The 19566-nt window shown below is 37.8% G+C and overlaps 1 protein-coding gene across 9 annotated transcripts in view; it reads left to right on the top strand.

Annotated features, from left to right (window-relative positions):
• The window catches only part of Btrc (beta-transducin repeat containing E3 ubiquitin protein ligase), a 177711-nt gene that overhangs the window by 91386 nt on the left and 66759 nt on the right, over positions 1–19566 (top strand). For 7 of the 9 annotated variants that reach the window (XM_041660926.1, XM_041660922.1, XM_041660920.1 and 4 more), the window contains one exon: positions 8816–8893. The exons of the other annotated variants lie outside the window; for them this stretch is intronic. In XM_041660926.1, coding sequence (XP_041516860.1) covers positions 8816–8893 — 78 coding nt within the window. The remainder of the gene's footprint in view (positions 1–8815; positions 8894–19566) is intronic. 9 annotated transcript variants of the gene reach the window in all.

Genomic DNA, 19566 nt, shown 5'->3' with positions numbered 1-19566 from the left:
ATTTGTTAAGTGGGAACGGTCACAGGGTAGTAAGATTAGAATGATTTCTTTTTTTAAAGCGTTCTAGTTTATTAAAAAGTAAAAAATTGCAAATACTTTATAATAATAAAGGAAATAAGAGGATGATCAAATACAGGCAAGTTTATAGTAAAAATAAATACCAAAACAAGAACACAAAACAATCTATGGTTTTGTTTTTGCAACTACTTATTTAGTTGGGGTGTTTTTTTATATTTGTTCCAAAATGGTGATCATTTGGAGGATATTACAGTTTATCAAGTTAAAGAAATCTTAAATTTCTTTGAAGATAATGTTTCATTTTAATAAACTGGTAATACTCAATCCAGGAAGATACCTAAGATGAGGAAAATAAGAAGAAACCAAAGACCATGTGAGGAACAGGAATGCAAGAAGTCACAGTTCATTGGGGTGTGGATCCACCTCCCAAAAGCTCTGTAGAATGCAGATGCCTGTGAGTTACAAAACTAACCGGACATTCTTAGGAGAAGCAAATGTTTATTTGCCTTTTAACTTGTATACAACTGTATGAATAAGATAGTGTATATAAAAGACAACAAAGAAAATTGTGCTTTAAAAGACATTGTCCCAAACACATATTCAGTAAAGGTAATATTTTGAAGAGGGCAAAATATTCTTTGAGGTGCATTTAAATTTAAAAGTTTTGTGTTTGGGTCACATGTTAGGTGTGCTTGGCTTTTTAGTTCAGTCTTTCAACCTCAAATTCTAGCAAGCTTATATTTATTTTACTATGCTTATTTAGCCTTATGAATTGTTTTTGGTTTCTTTTTGTTTTTTGGTTTTGGTTTTGGTTTTTTGAGACAAGATTTTTCTGTGTAACCCTGGCTGTCCTAAAACTTGCTCTGTAGATCAGGTTGGCCTTGAACTCACAAAGATTTTCCTGCTTCTGCCTCCTGAATACTGGGATTAAAGGTGCTAGCTATCACACCAGGCTGTTTTTGTTTTTTTTTTTAATCATGAAATATATGTATGAAAAAAAAATTTTAAAAAGGAATAGTGGCCCTAATCCTACCAGAAAACCACCAACCTATGGGAACATATACAGGCCTACTTTGCTGTTCTACTTTCAATTTGAAAATATTAAGCCATATTGTTATAGTTTGGTGACTGCATTGTCATGTTCAACAGAAATAAGATATTTTAAAAATTTCACAGCCTACAGATTTGGGAGGGTAAGGAATAAAGTATGGTTGATTTTTTTTTCAGTTAAGTCTTTAGAGCCCCAAAACTTAGTTTAGTGTTTAAATGGACTATTATTCTGGTGTGGAACATGTTAACCTAATTACAAATTCCTATGTATACTCAGAGTCATTGCTAAGTTGATGTTCAAATCTTTGATTAAGAAGTCACAAAGCTAAATATGTTCAGACAGCTGTCATCTCTCCTCTTCAGAAAATAGAGATAACTGTTTTGGTTATTTTGGGACGAGGTCCCCATATTGATTACTGCAAATTTATTTTTCTCTCATATTTAGACTTTTAATGATACTGTTAAAATATTGTCTTGATTGGGATGTTTCCTGACTTGAAAGTTAGCAAAAGCAACATTGGTGCCCTTCCCTTGTAATTCCCTGGTGCAGTTCAGCTATGTCTTTATCTGAGCATCTCAGTACATAGTTGAGCTTGTTTATCTTAGAAGAGCAGGAGTCAGGCTTTTAGGGAGTGAGCTACATGTTCCAGAATAACAGACTCCGATGCTGTTTGACTTGAAAAACATTTGATCTCTTACATTAACAGCCCATGTCACTGTAACAGCAACTACAGTCAGACTGTTCAGTTTTCTGTTATTTAGCTTTGAAATAACCGTTACTGCTGCTCCAAAATACCTGTGTATAAAATTGTACATTGGCTGTCCCCCCAGGACTCGTAAGTAAGCATGGTGATGTGTGTGGTCAGAGGGAGGATATTTTGTTGGCTTTGTTTTAAATAATAACTGTCCCTATCTAAAAGATGTTCTTTCTGACCCCAGTAGTGTGCTGTATAACTTGTGTACATTTGCAGATCTAGCAACATCTTAAGCAGATTTTTGTTTGTTGCTAATAATATATGTACTCATTGGCTATTAATTTGAACCTTTTTATTTTCTTCTCTTAATAATAAGGAGTTTAGGTTCTCTAGCACTTAACCTCAAAGATTGTTTTGTTTCTCCGAGTACAGTTTGCACAGTAGTTGTTGAACACAGGGAAGCAAGACTTTAAGGACCTCTTTTAATGATAGAATGCAGCCTATTTTATTCATGGTGGGACTTGCCTTGATTATTTAATCCCTTCCTTCTTTCCTCTATTTCCTAAAGTTTGTTTCCTTATGTTTATTTTTATTATATAGTGAAATACTACCAGGCCACCCCAGTACTTCACTTTAACATAAACACACACACACACCCTAGCATAAGTGTAAGTGGTTGAAAGGCAACCATGTATCTAGGGAATTGTTCTAAATACTAAATGTGTCCATGTGTTTTTTGACGTGACATATTTGTAATATTTATGAATACAGAAAGCACTTTCTGTGTGTATCAAAGCAGTGTCTTTGAAGACTTTGTGCTGTGCAGATTCTGGCTTGTGAGGTAACGACAAGTGTTTGCCTGCATAGACAATATATTTTTCCCCCTGAGGTCCCCACACACCTAGTTTCCCTCAAGCTCATCATCTCTGTCAGGTTAATCAATAGGCACCGTATGGCAGAGGGTCAGTAATCAGTGTCATCGTGCCTTTAAATCGTGTTGAAAATTTGCTTAAAGCCTGGGCCAATTAACATCGAGATGATGAATGGATGGGAAGATGGGAAGAGCCTGCCGCTCAGGGGCTTTGTGAGGAGGAGATGCTCAGCTGTTGAGCAGCAGACACCAGCGAATAAAATCAGCCATTCATGTGAGCTCAGTCCACCCACTCTTAATGATAATGTCAATCTAGCAAAATATATACACATTGGAGTTGTCATGAGTTCATAAATCAAAGGAGTTTGTCAAAGGCATTCAGATTAACGAGGCAGCAGCAATAACAAGTCAAATTTGCATAGAGAATTGCTTGAATCTCAGTAAATTATGATCCTGTTTTTCATTTGATTATTTGCTAATGTCTCAAGAGGGAGAATGATTATATTAGCATGCAAAATCTCCTCCAGAAGTAGAAATCTGAGGTATAGAAGACCAGCACACTATGACAATTAATCAGTTTCTGCATACTAGCATAAATGCACAAGGCCCAGAAATGAACTTCTTTTTTATTATTATTTCTCCTTGCTACTGATCCAAATGGTTCAGCTTGACAGAGACTTTATATTGCTTTAACAGTGTTCTGAATTGTGCCTGCAGGCAAGACATAGTTATGCAGCTATAACCAACCTATCCATCTGCCAACCAGATTGGAATTCTCCTATCCAGGGCTTCCATTAACCCCCACTGACAGCTCCAAACAGGATTAAGAATTTGGAAGCATAAAAAATAGTTGTTCTTTGCAAACACATACAGTCCCTTTGCATTTTGAGAAAGGCTGCATCTGTAGTATTTTTATAATTAGTGTCAGACAATGTAACAGGGGGGAAAACCTACTTGGCAGGTTTTTTGACTTCTGTCATAGGGAGTAAGGCAGTACTGATGGCCATTCTCTCCCAGTGAGTGCTTCCCATTCTATCTGGTTCCTACCACTTTTTGGATCTGTACGCTGTTGAAAAATAACACTCCTTGAAAACTTGGACTGGGGCGCTGTAGAAGTTTAACGCTGTGTGCAGACTTTGTTTGATGTGGCTGTCATTTAATAGAGTATGCCAAATGGTAAAGTTGCCAGAGAAGCATTGTCTGTGGAACCATGCCAGAAAGGATTATTTCATGAGGACACTTCAGGTCTTCCCTAAAATCAGTTCCTTTAATAGGAATTTCCAGTAAGCCTTCTAAATCTATACTTCTTTCATTTATCCCAGGAAGATTAAGATTAATTAAATTTGCTCAAATACACACACAGAGTGCTGGTAAGGTTTTGTGGGTTTTTGTTTGTTTGCTTGGTTTTTGTTTGTTTTGTTTTGTCTTTGGTGATAGGGTCTTACTCTGTAGCACTGGCTGGCCTGGAACTCACTGTGTAGACTAGGCTGGCCTTGAACTTTCATTGATCTTCCTGCGTTTGCCTCCCAATCATAAGGATTATAGGCATTATCAGCATTATCAGGCTCTCTCTCTCTCTCTCTCTCTCTCTCTCTCTCTCTCTCTCTCTGTGTGTGTGTGTGTGTGTGTGTGTGTGTGTGTGTGTGTGTGTGATGTCACTTTTCACTAAGGAGTTTTTATTCTTTATGTAGCTGAATTACCTTTTAACCTTGTAACAGAATAACTTCTGTTTTTATAAATTGGAAATCATGTGCATTTGGAGGTTAAAGTTACTGCCAAGTCACAGAACAAGTTAATGGGTAAAAGTATTACTCCAGTTGCTTGCAAAGCTCATTACATAATTTTGCAGCTGGTTATTAGAAATTAGTCTTAGGTTCTTTTTTTTTTTTTATGTGTGTTTGCCATTCTACATGATAGTGAACAATTGGGTTTTGACTTTAGGGTTTCTCTGTATAACAGCCCTACTTGTCCTGGAACTAGCTCTTTTTTTTTTTTTTTTTCGAGACATGGTTTCTCTGTAGCTTTTGGTTCCTGTCCTGGAACTAGCTCTTGTAGACCAGGCTGGCCTCGAACTCACAGAGATCTGCCTGCCTCTGCCTCCTTAGTGCTGGGATTAAAGGCATGCAACAACAACACCTGGCTCTGACTTTATTTTTTTAATTGCTTCTTTTAGTGTTTGTGCATATGGGCAAACTTGTGCATGCCATGATGAATAAATATATTGAGGTCAGAGGACAAGGAGTTTTCAGTAGAATAGGATGGAATGGTTATGTTGTTTCTTAGTGAAGATGACAGTTTAACCTCATCTTACGGATATTGGAGCTTGAATAATTTTCTTATGTTCATAATTGTCAGTCGAGCTACAGTAGAATTAAGGAATCTTTCACTCAGATTCAATGTCATAAAACAAGTTTGTGTGGCATATGAAGAGATTTGTTTGACAAAGGCAGAATATAAACAGTTGAGGGAAGGATTCGAAAGTCAAACTGAAGGGTGTTTGGTTCCAGGAAAGTGTGTGTGTGTAGAGGTCAGTGGACAGCTTGAAGAGGTCAGTTCTCTTCTGTTAGAATGTGGAATTGGAAAAAATGGCCGATCTTGGAGGAATTTCACAGCATAGGTTGAAGGCATATTCATACACAAATATGACATGGAAAACTGGAATGTGGCTCAGTGGTAGAACACTTACCTAGCAACCTCCAGCACTAAGAGAGGGTAGAGAGCTTCAACTCATGAGTGTAAGAGATCAAATATGATATCAAGCTATATAATATTGAAAAGTGCCAAATTGGAAATCAGTATTCAGAGACATTAATTCCCCCAGGGAATGATAATCACCAACTTTTTTGTAATGGTATTTTAGTTGATACTTGAATCAAGTTTTTTTTTTAAATTGCATTTATTTCATTTTATTCTCTGTGTGTGGAGGCAGGGGGGGATGTTTAAAGTCTTATATACCAGGATAGGCATATATTGAGGTCATAGGATAGCTTGCAAGAATTGATTATCATCCTACACCACATAGGTTCCAGAAATTGAACTCAGGTCATCAGTCTTGGTGACAAACATCTTTCACTGGGCCCTCTTACCAAACTTTGAATTGAGATTTTAATAGATCAAAAGATTAGGGAGAAAGGCTACTATTATATTGAGCAAATACAATTAGCAAAAGTGAACCAGGTGTGATGTTACACATTTGTAACTCAAGCACTTGGGAAATGAGAGAAATGAGATTTCAGGGTCATCATTGACTACATACTGACTGTAGGGTCAGCCTGGACTATATAGAACAAAGTTGTTTCAGAGAGAAAAAGAGCCAGGTATAGTGACATATACCTATAACCCTGGCAATTCAGGTTGAGGCAGGAGTATTGTTACAAGATAGAGGCTGTTAAATAATGAGGCCCTGTCTGAGAGGAGGTAGGGGCATAGAGGAGGAGGAAGAGTGAAAGGGGGAGCAAAGAGAAAGAGAAGGTAGGGAGAGAAAAGAAAAGAAAGATGCAGATGGGGAGAAGAAAAGGAATTCGCATTGTCAAAAACACAAGACTGAACAAGTATGTTCTTATTTTGATGGATGATAAATAATGCTATGCAAATGATGCAATCCTTTGTCAAGTTACACTGGCTAAACTACTCGTGTTGTAATGATTTAAGTTTGGGTCAATTATATAAGTACCAGGGAGCTATAAGAGGTTTCTTTTTATTTTTTGAAGCAGAATCTCTCTACTATATAGCTCTGGCTGTGCTGGAACTTGCTATGTAGATAAACTGGTCTGAGATCTATAGATATCCACCTGCCTCTGCCACCCAAGTGCTGAGATCAAAGGTATGTGCCACCACGCCTGACTTAAAGGGTTTCTGAGTAGCAAAATAACCTTTTTAGCATGGCAGCTCTGACAGTAGTGTATATGCTGTGTCAGGTACAGACTGTAGCAAGGCTGTCAGAGCTTGTCAGAAGTAAATATTGTTGGGCTGGACTAGAGGAGAGACAGTTGGAGTGCAGAAATAGTCTTGAGTATATTAAAATTGAATCAAAGGGGGAAAACTCTACTGGAAACTCAGATGTGCTGAAAACAAAAAAGTAATGGGTAAAATAATGAGTAATAGGAGCTTAAGTATGGGACCAAAAGGAAAGCTGGACCACTGGTGAGGAGCTGGTTATTTGCCAGATTTCTTCACTGTAGAGTTACTCTTTTTTTTTTCTTAAGTATCTTAGGGGGATACATTTGAAATTAATGTAACAGCCCTACTATTTATAAAAGGTTCACCTGCTACTTTAGTAGCCCCTAGGTGATTCTCCCCTGTGTCAACTAGTTACTCTTGAGTTTATTGCCTGTAACTTAACTTAATGCAGCAATTGGGTACTTTTCTTGTTGGGATTCCTTCTCATAGGGTGCAGACAGTAAGTAATTGAACTCTTCTGGGTGTTAGTGGTGAGGTTCCTGAGGACCGCCAAGGTGACCTATTAGACTCATGTGACAATTTCTTCATCCGTTGTTACTCTCATGTTGGAGTGATTATTCATCTCTAATTTACTGACACTCCACATTTCTCCTTCAATATTAGGCAACAACCAGTTCCTTGCCCCTTATAGCCTAATTACTTAGCATTGCTACCTCTGTTTTATGTAACTGTTATGCTGGGTTTTTCATTCTGGTTGGCTTTGTTTTAATGGGTTGGCCAAAATAAGTGTTTAGTTAATCTATCAAAAAAGAACTAACTCTGAACAATGTTTACAGGTTTTTCTTCCTTTTTTCTCTTCTTAACTGCCGGGTGGTGATAGCACATGCATGCCTTTAATCCCAGTACCCAGGAGGCAGAGGCAGGTGGATCTCTGTGAGTTTGAGGCCAGCCTGGTCTACAGGAGCTAGTTCCAGGACAGGCTCCAAAATCACAGAGAAACTGTCTTGAAAAACAAAAACAAACAAAAAAATTCTTCTTAACGATAACACCTAGCCTTTAATCACAACACTCTGGCAGAGACAGGCAGATCTCCACGAATCTTCTGCATAGTGAGTTCTAGGCCAGCCAATGCTGCAGAGTGAGACCCTGTCTCAAAAACAGTACCTGGTTTCCTCATTTGTAGTACTCTATAGTCATTAACTCAACTATTTCTCCCTACTCCTTGGGCAGTTTCATTCCTTTCTTTTCTCCCAAAACAGAATATATTTTATGTTGATTTACAGCACAGTGGCGATTAAATAATAATTTTATACATGTATGAAATTTTCCAGATAAATTCATATTTAGATTCAGGAAATATGTCCTAAATGTAAAAATAAACTCTAGTTAGAATATGATGATTTTATATAATGTAATAAATTTGTCAGCTGTGAACTGTAATCTTTTACTGTTAATTGAGAATTCAAATAAATGTAATTGGGATTTTCTGTGTTTGTTTTGTAAATGGTTAACATTTGTTGTCCTTGTTTTGTTTGTTAGAGAGGGTCTCATTAAACAGATGAGGCTGGCCTCAAACTTGAAACTCCAGAGAATCTCCTGCCAGTCTCCCAGTGTTGTGGTTAAAGGCATAAGCTACCATACTCAACTGATTTTGAACACTTTTGAATTTGCTTTTAATTTAATTGTTTCTCCTTGGTATATAAAAATTCCACTGACATTTTAGGATCTTGTAGCTACTATTTGAAGTGATAGTGACAAATAAATGGACCCTAATCTTAAATCCTAGAGTAAATATTACTTGTGTTAATAAGAACTACACTGCTTTTGTGTAAAAAAGAAAATCAAATGTGAGGTGAGAACAAGAGATTGATCCTTCTAAGAGTTCAGACTAAGTATCAAACAGTCACAGTAGTTGAAGACTGATTACATAAAAGAAAAAATAATAATCATGGCTTAAATTGTCATCAGCTAAATGTGACCTAGGACTTCCTTATCAGCCCAGTGTCAAAGTCTGATAAACTAGACTTCTAGTCAATGTGGTTCTTCTGGGTAGTGCTTAAACAGACAGAATACCTCCACCCAGATCCCAACATGAATTTATTTATATACATGGGCATATGGTTTCCTTTACATGTGTGTATGTCTGTATGTATATAAATCTTCAAATGCATAGATACACATGGTGTTCTCGCTTACAGAATTAGAAATGTAATTCAGTTTACTCCCACAGAATAAGACCGAAGAGAATGAGAACTGAATTAAAGCTTACTTTCTTTCACAGAATTCCTCAGAGAGAGAAGACTGTAATAATGGCGAACCCCCTAGGAAGATAATACCAGAGAAGAATTCACTTAGACAGGTATGAAATTCAGTCTTACTTAAAATAAAAAGCTTCCAACAACAAAGCAAAAGACAGGAAACCCTTGACTATCGTTCTTTAAACACTGAGTTTAAATCAAGAGCCCTGTATTCTGAAGTTGGTCTGGCCATAGCCGTCAGTTTCAATCAGGTAACATACTTCAATCATTTAAAAATATCCTGGATGTAGCCGGGCTGTAGTGGCGCATGCCTTTAATCCCATCACTTGGGAGGCAGAGGCAGGAGAATCTTTTTGAGTTTGTGGCTAGTCTGATCTACAGAGTGAGTTCCAGGACAGCCAGAACTACACAGAGAACCCTGTCTCCAAAAACAAAAGAAAACAAAACAACAACAACAAAAAATGATATTCTGGATGCAAAAGTACAAGGCAGTCTGTATATATAGTAAATATTTAAATTGAAGTAAAGAGGTCTTGTTTAGGCAAGATGACCTTAAGTACTTTATAGAATGGTCATGAAATAGTTAACACTAATATTTCTCAGTAAAGATTATTTATACATTTTAGTTTTAAACTAAATAGCTCATTAAATAACCCAGGCTAGAAGGCTTGATGTTATAGGCCTCCCACCTCTGCATCCTGAGTCCTGGGATTATAAGCCTGTACCTCATGCCTGGCCAACGTTCATCATACATTTAAATAGTAGTAATAGTAATACCAATAATAATAATACAGTTCTGTAACAAAGGTAGTTTCTTTTAGTTTGGATATGTATTGTTTTGTTTCTAGAAGTGAAGTCCACTATAGATGGTTACTTTAAAACCTTTTTTGTGGGACTAGAGCTATGGCCCGGTGTTTAAAGTACTTGCTATGAAAACATGAGGACCAGAGTTCAGATCCCCATAACCCATGAGCGTGACAGGACGCCTGTAATCCAGCACTGTGAAGGCAGAGAGACAGGAGATCCCAGGAGGGAATCTCAATGAATAAAGTGCAGAGTGATTGAGGACCTCTGCATACATGCACACATGCTTGCATAATACACACACATAGGGGGAAAAAAGAGAAAACTTTAAACCCCTTTTCCTCAGGCTTCTGTGCCCTGCTTCCCAGAGGTGTAATGTATTTTACTTGTGAAAATTCAGTACGATTTTTTTAAAGATCTATTTATTTATTTATTATAGTGTTCCATCTGAACTTATGCCTGCAGGCCAGAAGAGGGCATCAGATCTTGTTACAGATGATTACAAGCCACCGCCATGTGGTTGCTGAGAGTTGAACTCAGGACCTTTGGAAGAGCAGCCCGTGCTCTTAACTGCTGAGCTATCGCTCCAGCCCATGATTTTTTTTTTAATTAAAATATCCAAAATAGTGACTGAAAACAAGTCCTCGCTACTATAACCTGTTAATACTTCGTTATTTACTAGAACCAGAATAAGTCATTAAATTATTTATTAATTATAGCTAGAAAATAAGTGACACAGTCAGTTTTAGTATCAACTTGTATAAAATGAGTACCAGCAGTAATACAAATAATTTTAATTTGTTGTGTTTATGGCCTTGTTTTAGGACACAGGAGAGCAGTGATACGGTTTTTGATGGATACCCACAATGAACATATTTATTTCACTTAATTCTGTGATAGCCCTGCTGAGTTGGTAGATATATGATTTCCAATTTACTGATGAAACTAATGGAAGCTTGAAGAGCTTAGGCTTGATCAGAACTGCTCATTGATTTGGAACTTGGACCTTACTATTTCCAAAAAATTTCTACTTCTGCCTCCAGAGTCCAGTTTTCATAGCTTTAACCTAAAAAGAAAGCACTTGAAAGCATGCCACAATCATTTTTCATCTAGTGTATGTTAACTCTTTTTTTGAATAGGCACTTTCCCATTTTTTTATAAAAATAATTGTTTTAAATAGAATTAAGTCAATATAGAAAGCTTTCAAAACAAACAAACAAATTGATTTTGAAATGATCAGTTTAATTATTTGGAGATAGATACCAGATCTGTATGCTGAATTATCAGAGCACTGTTGAGTAAGGTAAACTTGGAGATGGAGACTCTCTACCCACTATACAGAAGCAACTGTCAGAAAACAGTGATGCGACAAAAAGTTTTGGCAACTTTATTTAAGCTAACAAACGAATTTTCACTCTGCAAAGTTATAAATTAATTTTAATAGGCTGATCCAGATGGTCCATTTGGAAAATGGATAGGCTGATCTGTTGAAAATTAAACTAAATTTATCTCTCTCATACTTCAAACTGAAGCAAGAGAGAGAACCGTGCCTATTAAGTCCAGCACATACAGATGGACCAGCAGGTCACACATGGGACTAATCTGATTCATTTTAAAAATAAATGCATACATTATTGAATCATTTTCCTCTTGCAAGATCTGTTGTGTGCAGTATTTGAAAGAGATTTAATGTTTTTTCCCCGTTGCTATTTTAGCAGGTTCTCTTCACTCCCTCCACTTTAATTTACCCCCCCCCCCATTTCTTCAGAATGATTTTTCTAATATCTGCCATTCAGGGTTGAGATCCAAGCTCTGGAGATTAATTAGGTCATGAGGCTTTCCCCCCCTCCCTTCTTTGTAAAGGGTTTTATCTCCATTCTCTTTGTGAAGAGCATGAACTCAGTGTTCTTGGAAAGAGAAATGGCCTTTAGAATTAGGGAAGTAGGAGATCCTCCTGGGGCCTTGGAGCTTTTTAGCTTCTGGGTGTAAAAACAGCCCCATGAATGCAGATTTGTAAATTTATTGCAGTGCCATCTGGTTTTTTGCTTGAACCAGATTACTGTTGGCTTGTGTCTGTCTATTGTGGTGGTCACTCCCTAGGAGCTTGCCCTCTCAATCTTGGGAAAGAGTGATGAATAGCAGGGGTCAATAGAAGCGGGTCACAGGGCAGCTGTCCAGGACTGCCCTGAACTTGATTACCCCACTGCTGTTTTTTTTTTTAATCTAGTGCATAATACACAAGCTGTTTAAACTCCGCTTTTTCTCTGTTGCATTTGACAATAAGGAAATGCCATTTGCTATTTTGTTTGCCTATTGTCATGAACTATAGATAAAAAGATGTCAAGGCCAGTCAATCTAAAGTGAGTGTTTGCTTCATGGGGGCCAGTCTCTTCAGTTGAAATTAATACGATTTAAGAAATCTCTTACTCTTAAATATAAAAAATTCATTTGTACTCTAACAACCTAATATTGTGATAACTAAACCTTATAGTTTATATCATTTATTCTCAGGCAAAGGCTTGCCACTGTTGATGGGACATGGCCACTAATATTAATTTGAAAAGCTATTTTAATATTGGAGGAGCTGAAAAAAGGGTTATCACTATAATTCTTAGAAACATTAAAAGAATATTAGAATATTATAAATAACTTAATGCCAAAAATTGACTAGATAAAATGGGCAGATTCTTTGAAAATACAGCTTACAAAGTTAGCACAAGGTAAAAGAAAGTTATATCTATTAAATATAATATCTAAGTTATCAAAATGTTCATGTGGTTTCACTGGTGAATTAAAAACCATTTAAAACAGAAATAATAACAATCTTGTACTACAAACCCTCTCTTAAAACACAAAAGGAAAGACTCCTTTGGGCCTGTGTTTTAAGACTACCATAATAACACTTTGAAAACTTGACAGAGAAATTACCAGAAATAGTGAAGGAGAAAGTTGTGAAACAACTTCTTTTGTCATCATTTGGCATTAAGTATGAAGTTTTAAAAAGTGCAACATAGATACAATTTTCCTTCTGCTTTTACTCCTAAACTGTGAAGCTATAGAAACCATAACCACTGTTTTATATTTCGTGTGTGATGGGGGCGGCCAGAGAAGATAGTGAAAATGTTCTTTACTTTTTGAAAATGTAGCATTACCACATGCATCTCTTGTTTGTTCACATTGGGGCTAATAGGATCTGTCACTTCTCCTTTTCTCAGTAATTGAGTAAATTGACTGCTGCCTAATTCTTCTCCCGTCCTCCACCCCTTTTGTGTGTGTGTCCACGTTACTGAGAACGTGGGCAGTGATAAATAAAGCATTGAGTGGAGCGCTCTCGGCTCTTTGAAAGCAGCATGATGCCAGCCCTCTAGTTATATTTCTTTAAGTGTTTACATTTTCCTGTATTCTTTCTCTTGTGTAGCTGGAACCCTGGGGATGCAAAGCCATGAGAGAGGCCAAGAAGCTAACAAAGTAGCTGTCTCCCTTGTTAGCTTGTTCCTTTATTCTTTAAAAACAAGATAAAAACCATCTGGCTCAGGGCATTCCATTTTCCTCCCCTGTGCACCTCTATAGATGGCAACTTCACCTGCAGTGAGGGTTTACATTGATTAGGGAGGGAGCAGTAATTCAAGCTTCCATCCTCTTCAAGGATACTTTGCAGTCTGTAAAGGTGCTGACCCACTGAGTTAAACTGTCAAGGGACGATAAAAAAGTATCTTCATCCCGGGAGGTAACAGCTGCCAGGTTTTCAACACCTTGCAGACTGCTGGAAAAAAAGAATGTCAGCCAAAAGAAAAATGAATCTGTTATCATCTTCTATTCATGACTGGGCCATACAAAAGGAACTATGTGGATCTTTTGGAAGGATAAGTAACTGTTACCCTTGCCTGAGATTTTTCTTCTCCCTACATTGTTATAAACATCACCATGGAGGAACTTAAAGTTAAAAGAGCCAATCGAAACAAGGGTGGGCTTGGCTCCTTTCTACAGTTGGGCAAGTAGGAAGAAGATACACCTCACAAACATAGAAAATGACATCAGAGTGTGTATTAGCAAAACAGCAACAAAAAGTCATTCATAAACCAATAAGCTGAGAGAAGACATACGGTGTTATGTTCTTTGGAGGACAGTTTGTTTTCAGGCAGCATCTAGATGGGGAAATACCACAACATTGCTTTTTAAAGAGTCACTTCTCCCTAAAAGAAAGGAATGAAGCCTCACAGAATTCACTGCCTTTACCACAGCCAGTGTTTGAGTATGATGGCATTCTCTTCTTTCTGATTTGATTAATGAGGGGAAAGGTTTAATGAAGTCCCTGCTATCAGGCAGGCAGTTTTTTCTTCTATTTGTTTTAGGTTAGTCATTTTAATTGTATTGAGTAATTAGAAGGTACACACAGCCAAGGGAGCTTTGTTCTGATAATTGCTCAAGAAAGCCCATTCCCTATCTGCTGTTGCTTTGTGTTAAGGCACTTCTCCCTCTAGTGGCAATAGTTAGCACTTTGGCTTGGCAGTAGGCAAGGTGTAATTGCAACATGACAAACTATGCTTAAGGGACTTTCTTGTAAATAGTTTAAGGTTCAGCATTATTTTATTATTATATGTGTGTTTTACCCTTTGAAACTTCCTACCTCCTCTTTCTTCTTCCTGAAGTGCTTTGGGCTTTGAGTGGGGGAAAAATTGCCTGAGATGTTTATTAAAAATAAAAAACAATGCATTCTGGGTAATGTTTTGCAGCTTGACTTAATTTTAGTCATCTGTTTTAATTACCTATTTATAAAAATGCTTTTGCATTTGTAGACATTATTTAATACTTTGGAAGAAGCACCTCATTTGAAATAAATAAATAAATTGTACATATTTTAAATAATCTATGTAAAAGATCTTAAAGGTAATTAATGTAGGTCTCTTAAGTAAGACAAAAGTGATCTTTCTGAATCTCATGAAGTGATTTGTTTCTATAACTTCCCACTTCTGCTGAATTCTTCAGAGTCTAATAACATTTGGGGCGGGGGATGACAACAAAAACACCCCAGCATGGTTTGGCAGTTTGTGCCTAGCTACAAAAATCCTTCTTCAAAAAGAAGCAATTTAATAACCAGCTTTCTTAAAATTACTTTGAGCAAAGAAGACCGTATAGGGTTGGTGTTTTGTTTCCTTTTATTTCAGTGTAATCATTCTTTGATAAATTGTGTAATCACTGACTTAGTAGAAAACATATTATTGAACTCCTGGGTTGTAATGACCATAAAAAGTGTATTTTCATATAGAGAGTTGAGATACTGTGAATAAATTATAAAGGAAATAGCTTATATGCTGGTCAAAGTCCATATGGGCCCAATTCATTTTGTTTTCAGTGCTTAATCTGAATGCATCATTTTTAAGAATAAATAAAAGGGAAGGGGCGGGAGGATAGAAAGCCTATTGTGCCCAGCTGCACACATTCTAAGTCTGTTCTTAGGTCAACATGGAAGGAAGGCAGTTAGAGCAGTGGTTCTCAACTTGTGGCTCGTGACCCCTTTGGGGAATCAGTTGACCCTTTCATAGGGGTCACATGTCAGATATTTACATTATAATTCATAACAGTAGCAAAATTACAGCTATGAAGTAACAACAAATATAATGTTATGGTTGAGGAACTGCATTAAAGGGCGGCCACAGTCAGGAGGTGAGAAGCACTGAGTTAGAGCTTTGTATCTTCGGTTGGGATTCGGCGGAGTCTGGGTGGCGTTTGGAAGGCCCAGTCCCAGCTTCCCTGTAGTTGTTTTGTAATTTAATTTTTCTAGCCCATATTTTTGCCTGGGACATTATTTGATGTTACTGTATATCTGAAGGTCCCTGTTTCCCCACCACACCCCCAGTCTCTAAGCATTTTCATTATACTTTATCTTGTTTTGCTATAGGGCTGTTGAAACAGATTTCTTAAGCAGCCCTTTGCAAGGTTAAAAGAATGCAGCCTGGTAACAAGTGTGTCATTTTAAATATATACCTTCTAGTAAATAAGGAGAAGCCTGGCAATCAATCCCTTTTAGTGTGTTATATGTTTCACCTGACAACTAAACCTTCTATTGATTAGCCATTACTTTGTTAGATAATCCTGTGTCATTGAATCCATTGTAAAAAATTAAACTCTTTAAAATGTTTTACCCTAGCAGCAGTGTGAAAATTGAAAACTTGTTCAGAATTACAGCCTGCTTTCACAAAGAAGGTAGTTTTCAGCCAGGCATCTTACTGGTTTATGCTTATGTGCTTTATATGCAATATAAAAAACGTATTAAAGTACTCCAACGCAGAACTCTCTGCCTCTGGTTCAGCAATGAAGCTACCTTTTCAAATGTTGCATGAGGACAAAGCCTAGCTTGCCTGCAGCTATTATATTCACTAGTTTGATTTCAAACTAGAAGGAATCTTATAATAGTAAATAACATTTGAGACTTTTACTATGGAGTGGTCAAAGACTGACAAATTTTAGTCACTTATCTACATTGGGTTTTTTTGTTTTTTTTTTTTTTGGAACATAACCATACCAATGGAAACCATTTGAGTCTTAAATTTTCTTTCTGGAATTTTTTTTTTTTTGAGACAGGGTTTTACTGAAGTTTTGGAACCTGTCCTGGAACTTGCTCTGTAAACCAGGCTGGCCTCGAATTCACAGAGATCCACTTTCCTCTGCCTCCCAAATGCTGGGATTAAAGGCATGCGCCACCACCAACTGGCTTCTCTCTGGAAAATTTTTATAGTAGTTTCAATCTCTTTAATAAGTAGAGTTAGCTATTTGGATTTTTAGCTCAGATCATGTGATTTTGGACAGTTTATGTATTTTGTGCCCTATTTTTTCAATGGGTTGTATTGGCTTTTGTTCGCTTTGGTTTTGGTTAGTTTTTTATATTTATTTTGTTTATATTTTTAATTATGTGAATGTGTCTGGGGTTTGTACATGTGCATACAAGGTGCCTTCAGAGGCCAGAAGAGAGCAATGGATTTCATGAAGTGGGGTTACAGGAAATGTGATTTACACGATGTGGTGCTGGGAACCCATCTTGGGCCCTGCACGAATAGAATGTGCTGTTAACCACTGAACCTTCTCCAGCCACCGGGTGTTGGCTTTTCTTTTTCTTTCTTTTTTTGTTTCTTCTTCATATACGGGCTGCCAGGGCATAAATTTTTTTTAAAGATTTATTTATTAAGTATACAGTGGTTTGCCTGCTTGTGGGTCTTAGTTAAGAGGGAACCAGATCTCATTACAGATGGTTGTGAGCCACTATGTGGTTGCTGGTAATTGAACTCAGGACCTTTGAAAGAGCAAGCAGTGCTCTTAACCTCTGAGCCATCTCTCCAGCCCCAGGTGTTGGCTTTTCAAGACAGACTCTCAGACACTGAGCCCTGGATTCTTCAGCCTCTGCCTGGAATCACAGGCTCAAGCTCACTACATTTGTTTTAAACCAGCATCTCACTGTAGATCCTGGGCTAGCTTCAGTACAGCTCTCCTGGCTCCCTGCTTTTTCCCTTCTTTATTCCTTCCTTTAGAAGACATCTTCCTCTGTACACTATGCTACATAGAACACACTGTATAGTCATTCGGTGGTGGCCTCCAACTCTCAGCAATCCTCCTGCCTCAGCCTCCTCACATATCTTTTTATTTTAATAAGCAGTTTTTTCCAGATTTGTCTTATATTTCTCTTCAAAAAATAAAGTGTGTGGTGTGTGTGTGTGTGAGAGAGAGAGGGGGGGGGGAGGTCTGTCTGTGTCTGTTTCCACAGGTATGCATGCCTGTGGATCTAATGTGTAGGCAAAGAGGGTGTCAGATCTCTTGGGACTGAAGTTACAGGCTTGGATTACAGGTATGTCCCACCATACTGTCTCTCTCTAGGTTTTCCTTTCTCTGGGGAAAGTTTCTCCATCTCTTTGCTCATTATGATCATATCTTTCATTTAATCATTTCATTGAACAGATTAAAGACCTCTTTAGTGCTATTCAGGTAGGTCATTTTGTATATTCTTCTTCTTGACTGCTCTACAAGTGTGGTGATTTTATATTAGATAGTGTAAATTATTTATTATAGAAACTCTGAATCTGTCTCTTCTTAAAATACTAACAGTTCAATATGCCCTTGTGGTTCCTTGGCCTTTCATCTGAAAATGACGAGTGTGTTTGTTTTATCCATATGCCTAAAGCAGCTCCCTTAGAACATTTTGTCATCTCAACTCCTGGTCTTTTTCAGTGTCACGGGGAAGCCTGAGATCCTTTCTGTATCTCTCTAATGAGGTAGGAATCAAATCTAAATTCTTACCTGATCTCATGGGCACAAGCTGGAGTCTTGGCTCAGTTCCTTCAGTCTTCCGGCTGCTCTTCCCATTGAAATTCTCAGTTTCCCTTAATGTATGTCGTTTTGGTGTTAAACATGGATTTGAGGAGAATTTAAATGTATTTTCTAATACCTCTTCCTTTCGTTGTAGTTCTCTCCTCTGTGGAATTTCTGTTCTCAATTGCCAGCCACTGTTCTGAACTCCATGCTTTGATAGCTCAACCCAGTAGGCTGTGGCTTGCCCGACTGTTGTATTTACCATCACCTTGCGCTGACTGGACTGTTGAGTGGTTCCAGGAGAAACAGACTCACATCTTACCCAATGTAGTTCTTTTTCAGCGCTCCTCTCCCTTTTCCACCCATTTTCAGTGCCTCACATAGTTTGAAATATATTTTGCCTTAGTTAAGCTGTTATCCAGAGCAAGGTTAACTCATTGTAACATTTCTGCCATTGTTGGAATCGGAATTCTTTTGTTGTGTTCCTTTATCCCCAACCTCTCTCCCACTTTTTGACATGATTTATGTAGCCCATGCTAATTCCAAAATCTCGGGATTATAAGCATAGACCACTAACCATCCTTAAAAAAAAAAAAACAGAATTCTTTGCCATAAGTTTTATTAGTTTATTCAATAATTATTAGTTCATGTGTTTTTTTTTTTTTTTTTTGGTTTTTCGAGACAGGATTTCTCTGTGGCTTTGGAGCCTGTCCTGGAACTAGCTCTGTAGACCAGGCTGGTCTCGAACTCACAGAGATCCGCCTGCCTCTGCCTCCCGAGTGCTGGGATTAAAGGCGTGCGCCACCACCGCCCAGCTGTTCATGTGTATTTTTAAAAATATTTTTTTTAAAGATTTATTTATTTATTATGTATACAACATTCTGCCTCGATATATGCCCGCACGCCAGAGGAGGGCGCCAGATCTCATTACAGATGGTTGTGAGCCACCATGTGGTTGCTGGGAATTGAACTCAGGACTTCTGGAAGAGCAGTCAGTGCTCTTAACCTCTGAGCCATCTCTCCAGCCCTTTTAAAAATATTTTATAAGAATATTTTTTAATTGATCTAATGAGCTCTACCTTTTTCTCTGTTCCCCTGCCTGCCTCTCCCCTCCCCTTCAACCCTCTCTCATGGTCCCCATGCTCCCAATTTACTCAGGAGATCTTGTCTTTTTCTACTTCCCATGTATTTATTTATTTATTTTGATTTTTCGAGACAGGGTTTCTCCGTAGCTTTTTGGTTCCTGTCCTGGAACTAGCTCTTGTAGACCAGGCTGGCCTCGAACTCACAGAGATCCGCCTGCCTCTGCCTCCCGAGTGCTGGGATTAAAGGCGTGCGCCACCACCGCCCGGCATTCTACTTCCCATGTAGATTAGATCAATGTATGTCTCTCTTGGGGTCCTCATTGTTGTCTAGGTTCTCTGGGATTGTGATTTGTAGGCTGGTTTTCTTTGCTAACCACTTATGAGTGAGTACATATAATAATCGTCCTTCTGGGTCTGGGTTACCTCACTCAATATGATATTTTCTAGCTCCATCCATTTGCCTGCAAATTTCAAGATGTCATTATTTTTTTCTGCTGTGTAATACTCCATTGTGTAAATGGACTGCATTTTCCTTATAAGAATAATTTTAATGGGACCAGAGAGATGGCTTAGGGGTTAAGATCACC

Source organism: Microtus oregoni, unplaced genomic scaffold, assembly GCF_018167655.1.
Source record: "Microtus oregoni isolate MIOR12 unplaced genomic scaffold, Mior012 000012F_ref0000307, whole genome shotgun sequence".
NCBI classification, from domain to species: Eukaryota; Metazoa; Chordata; class Mammalia; order Rodentia; family Cricetidae; genus Microtus; species Microtus oregoni.
This window is presented reverse-complemented; position numbering and strand designations above follow the sequence as displayed.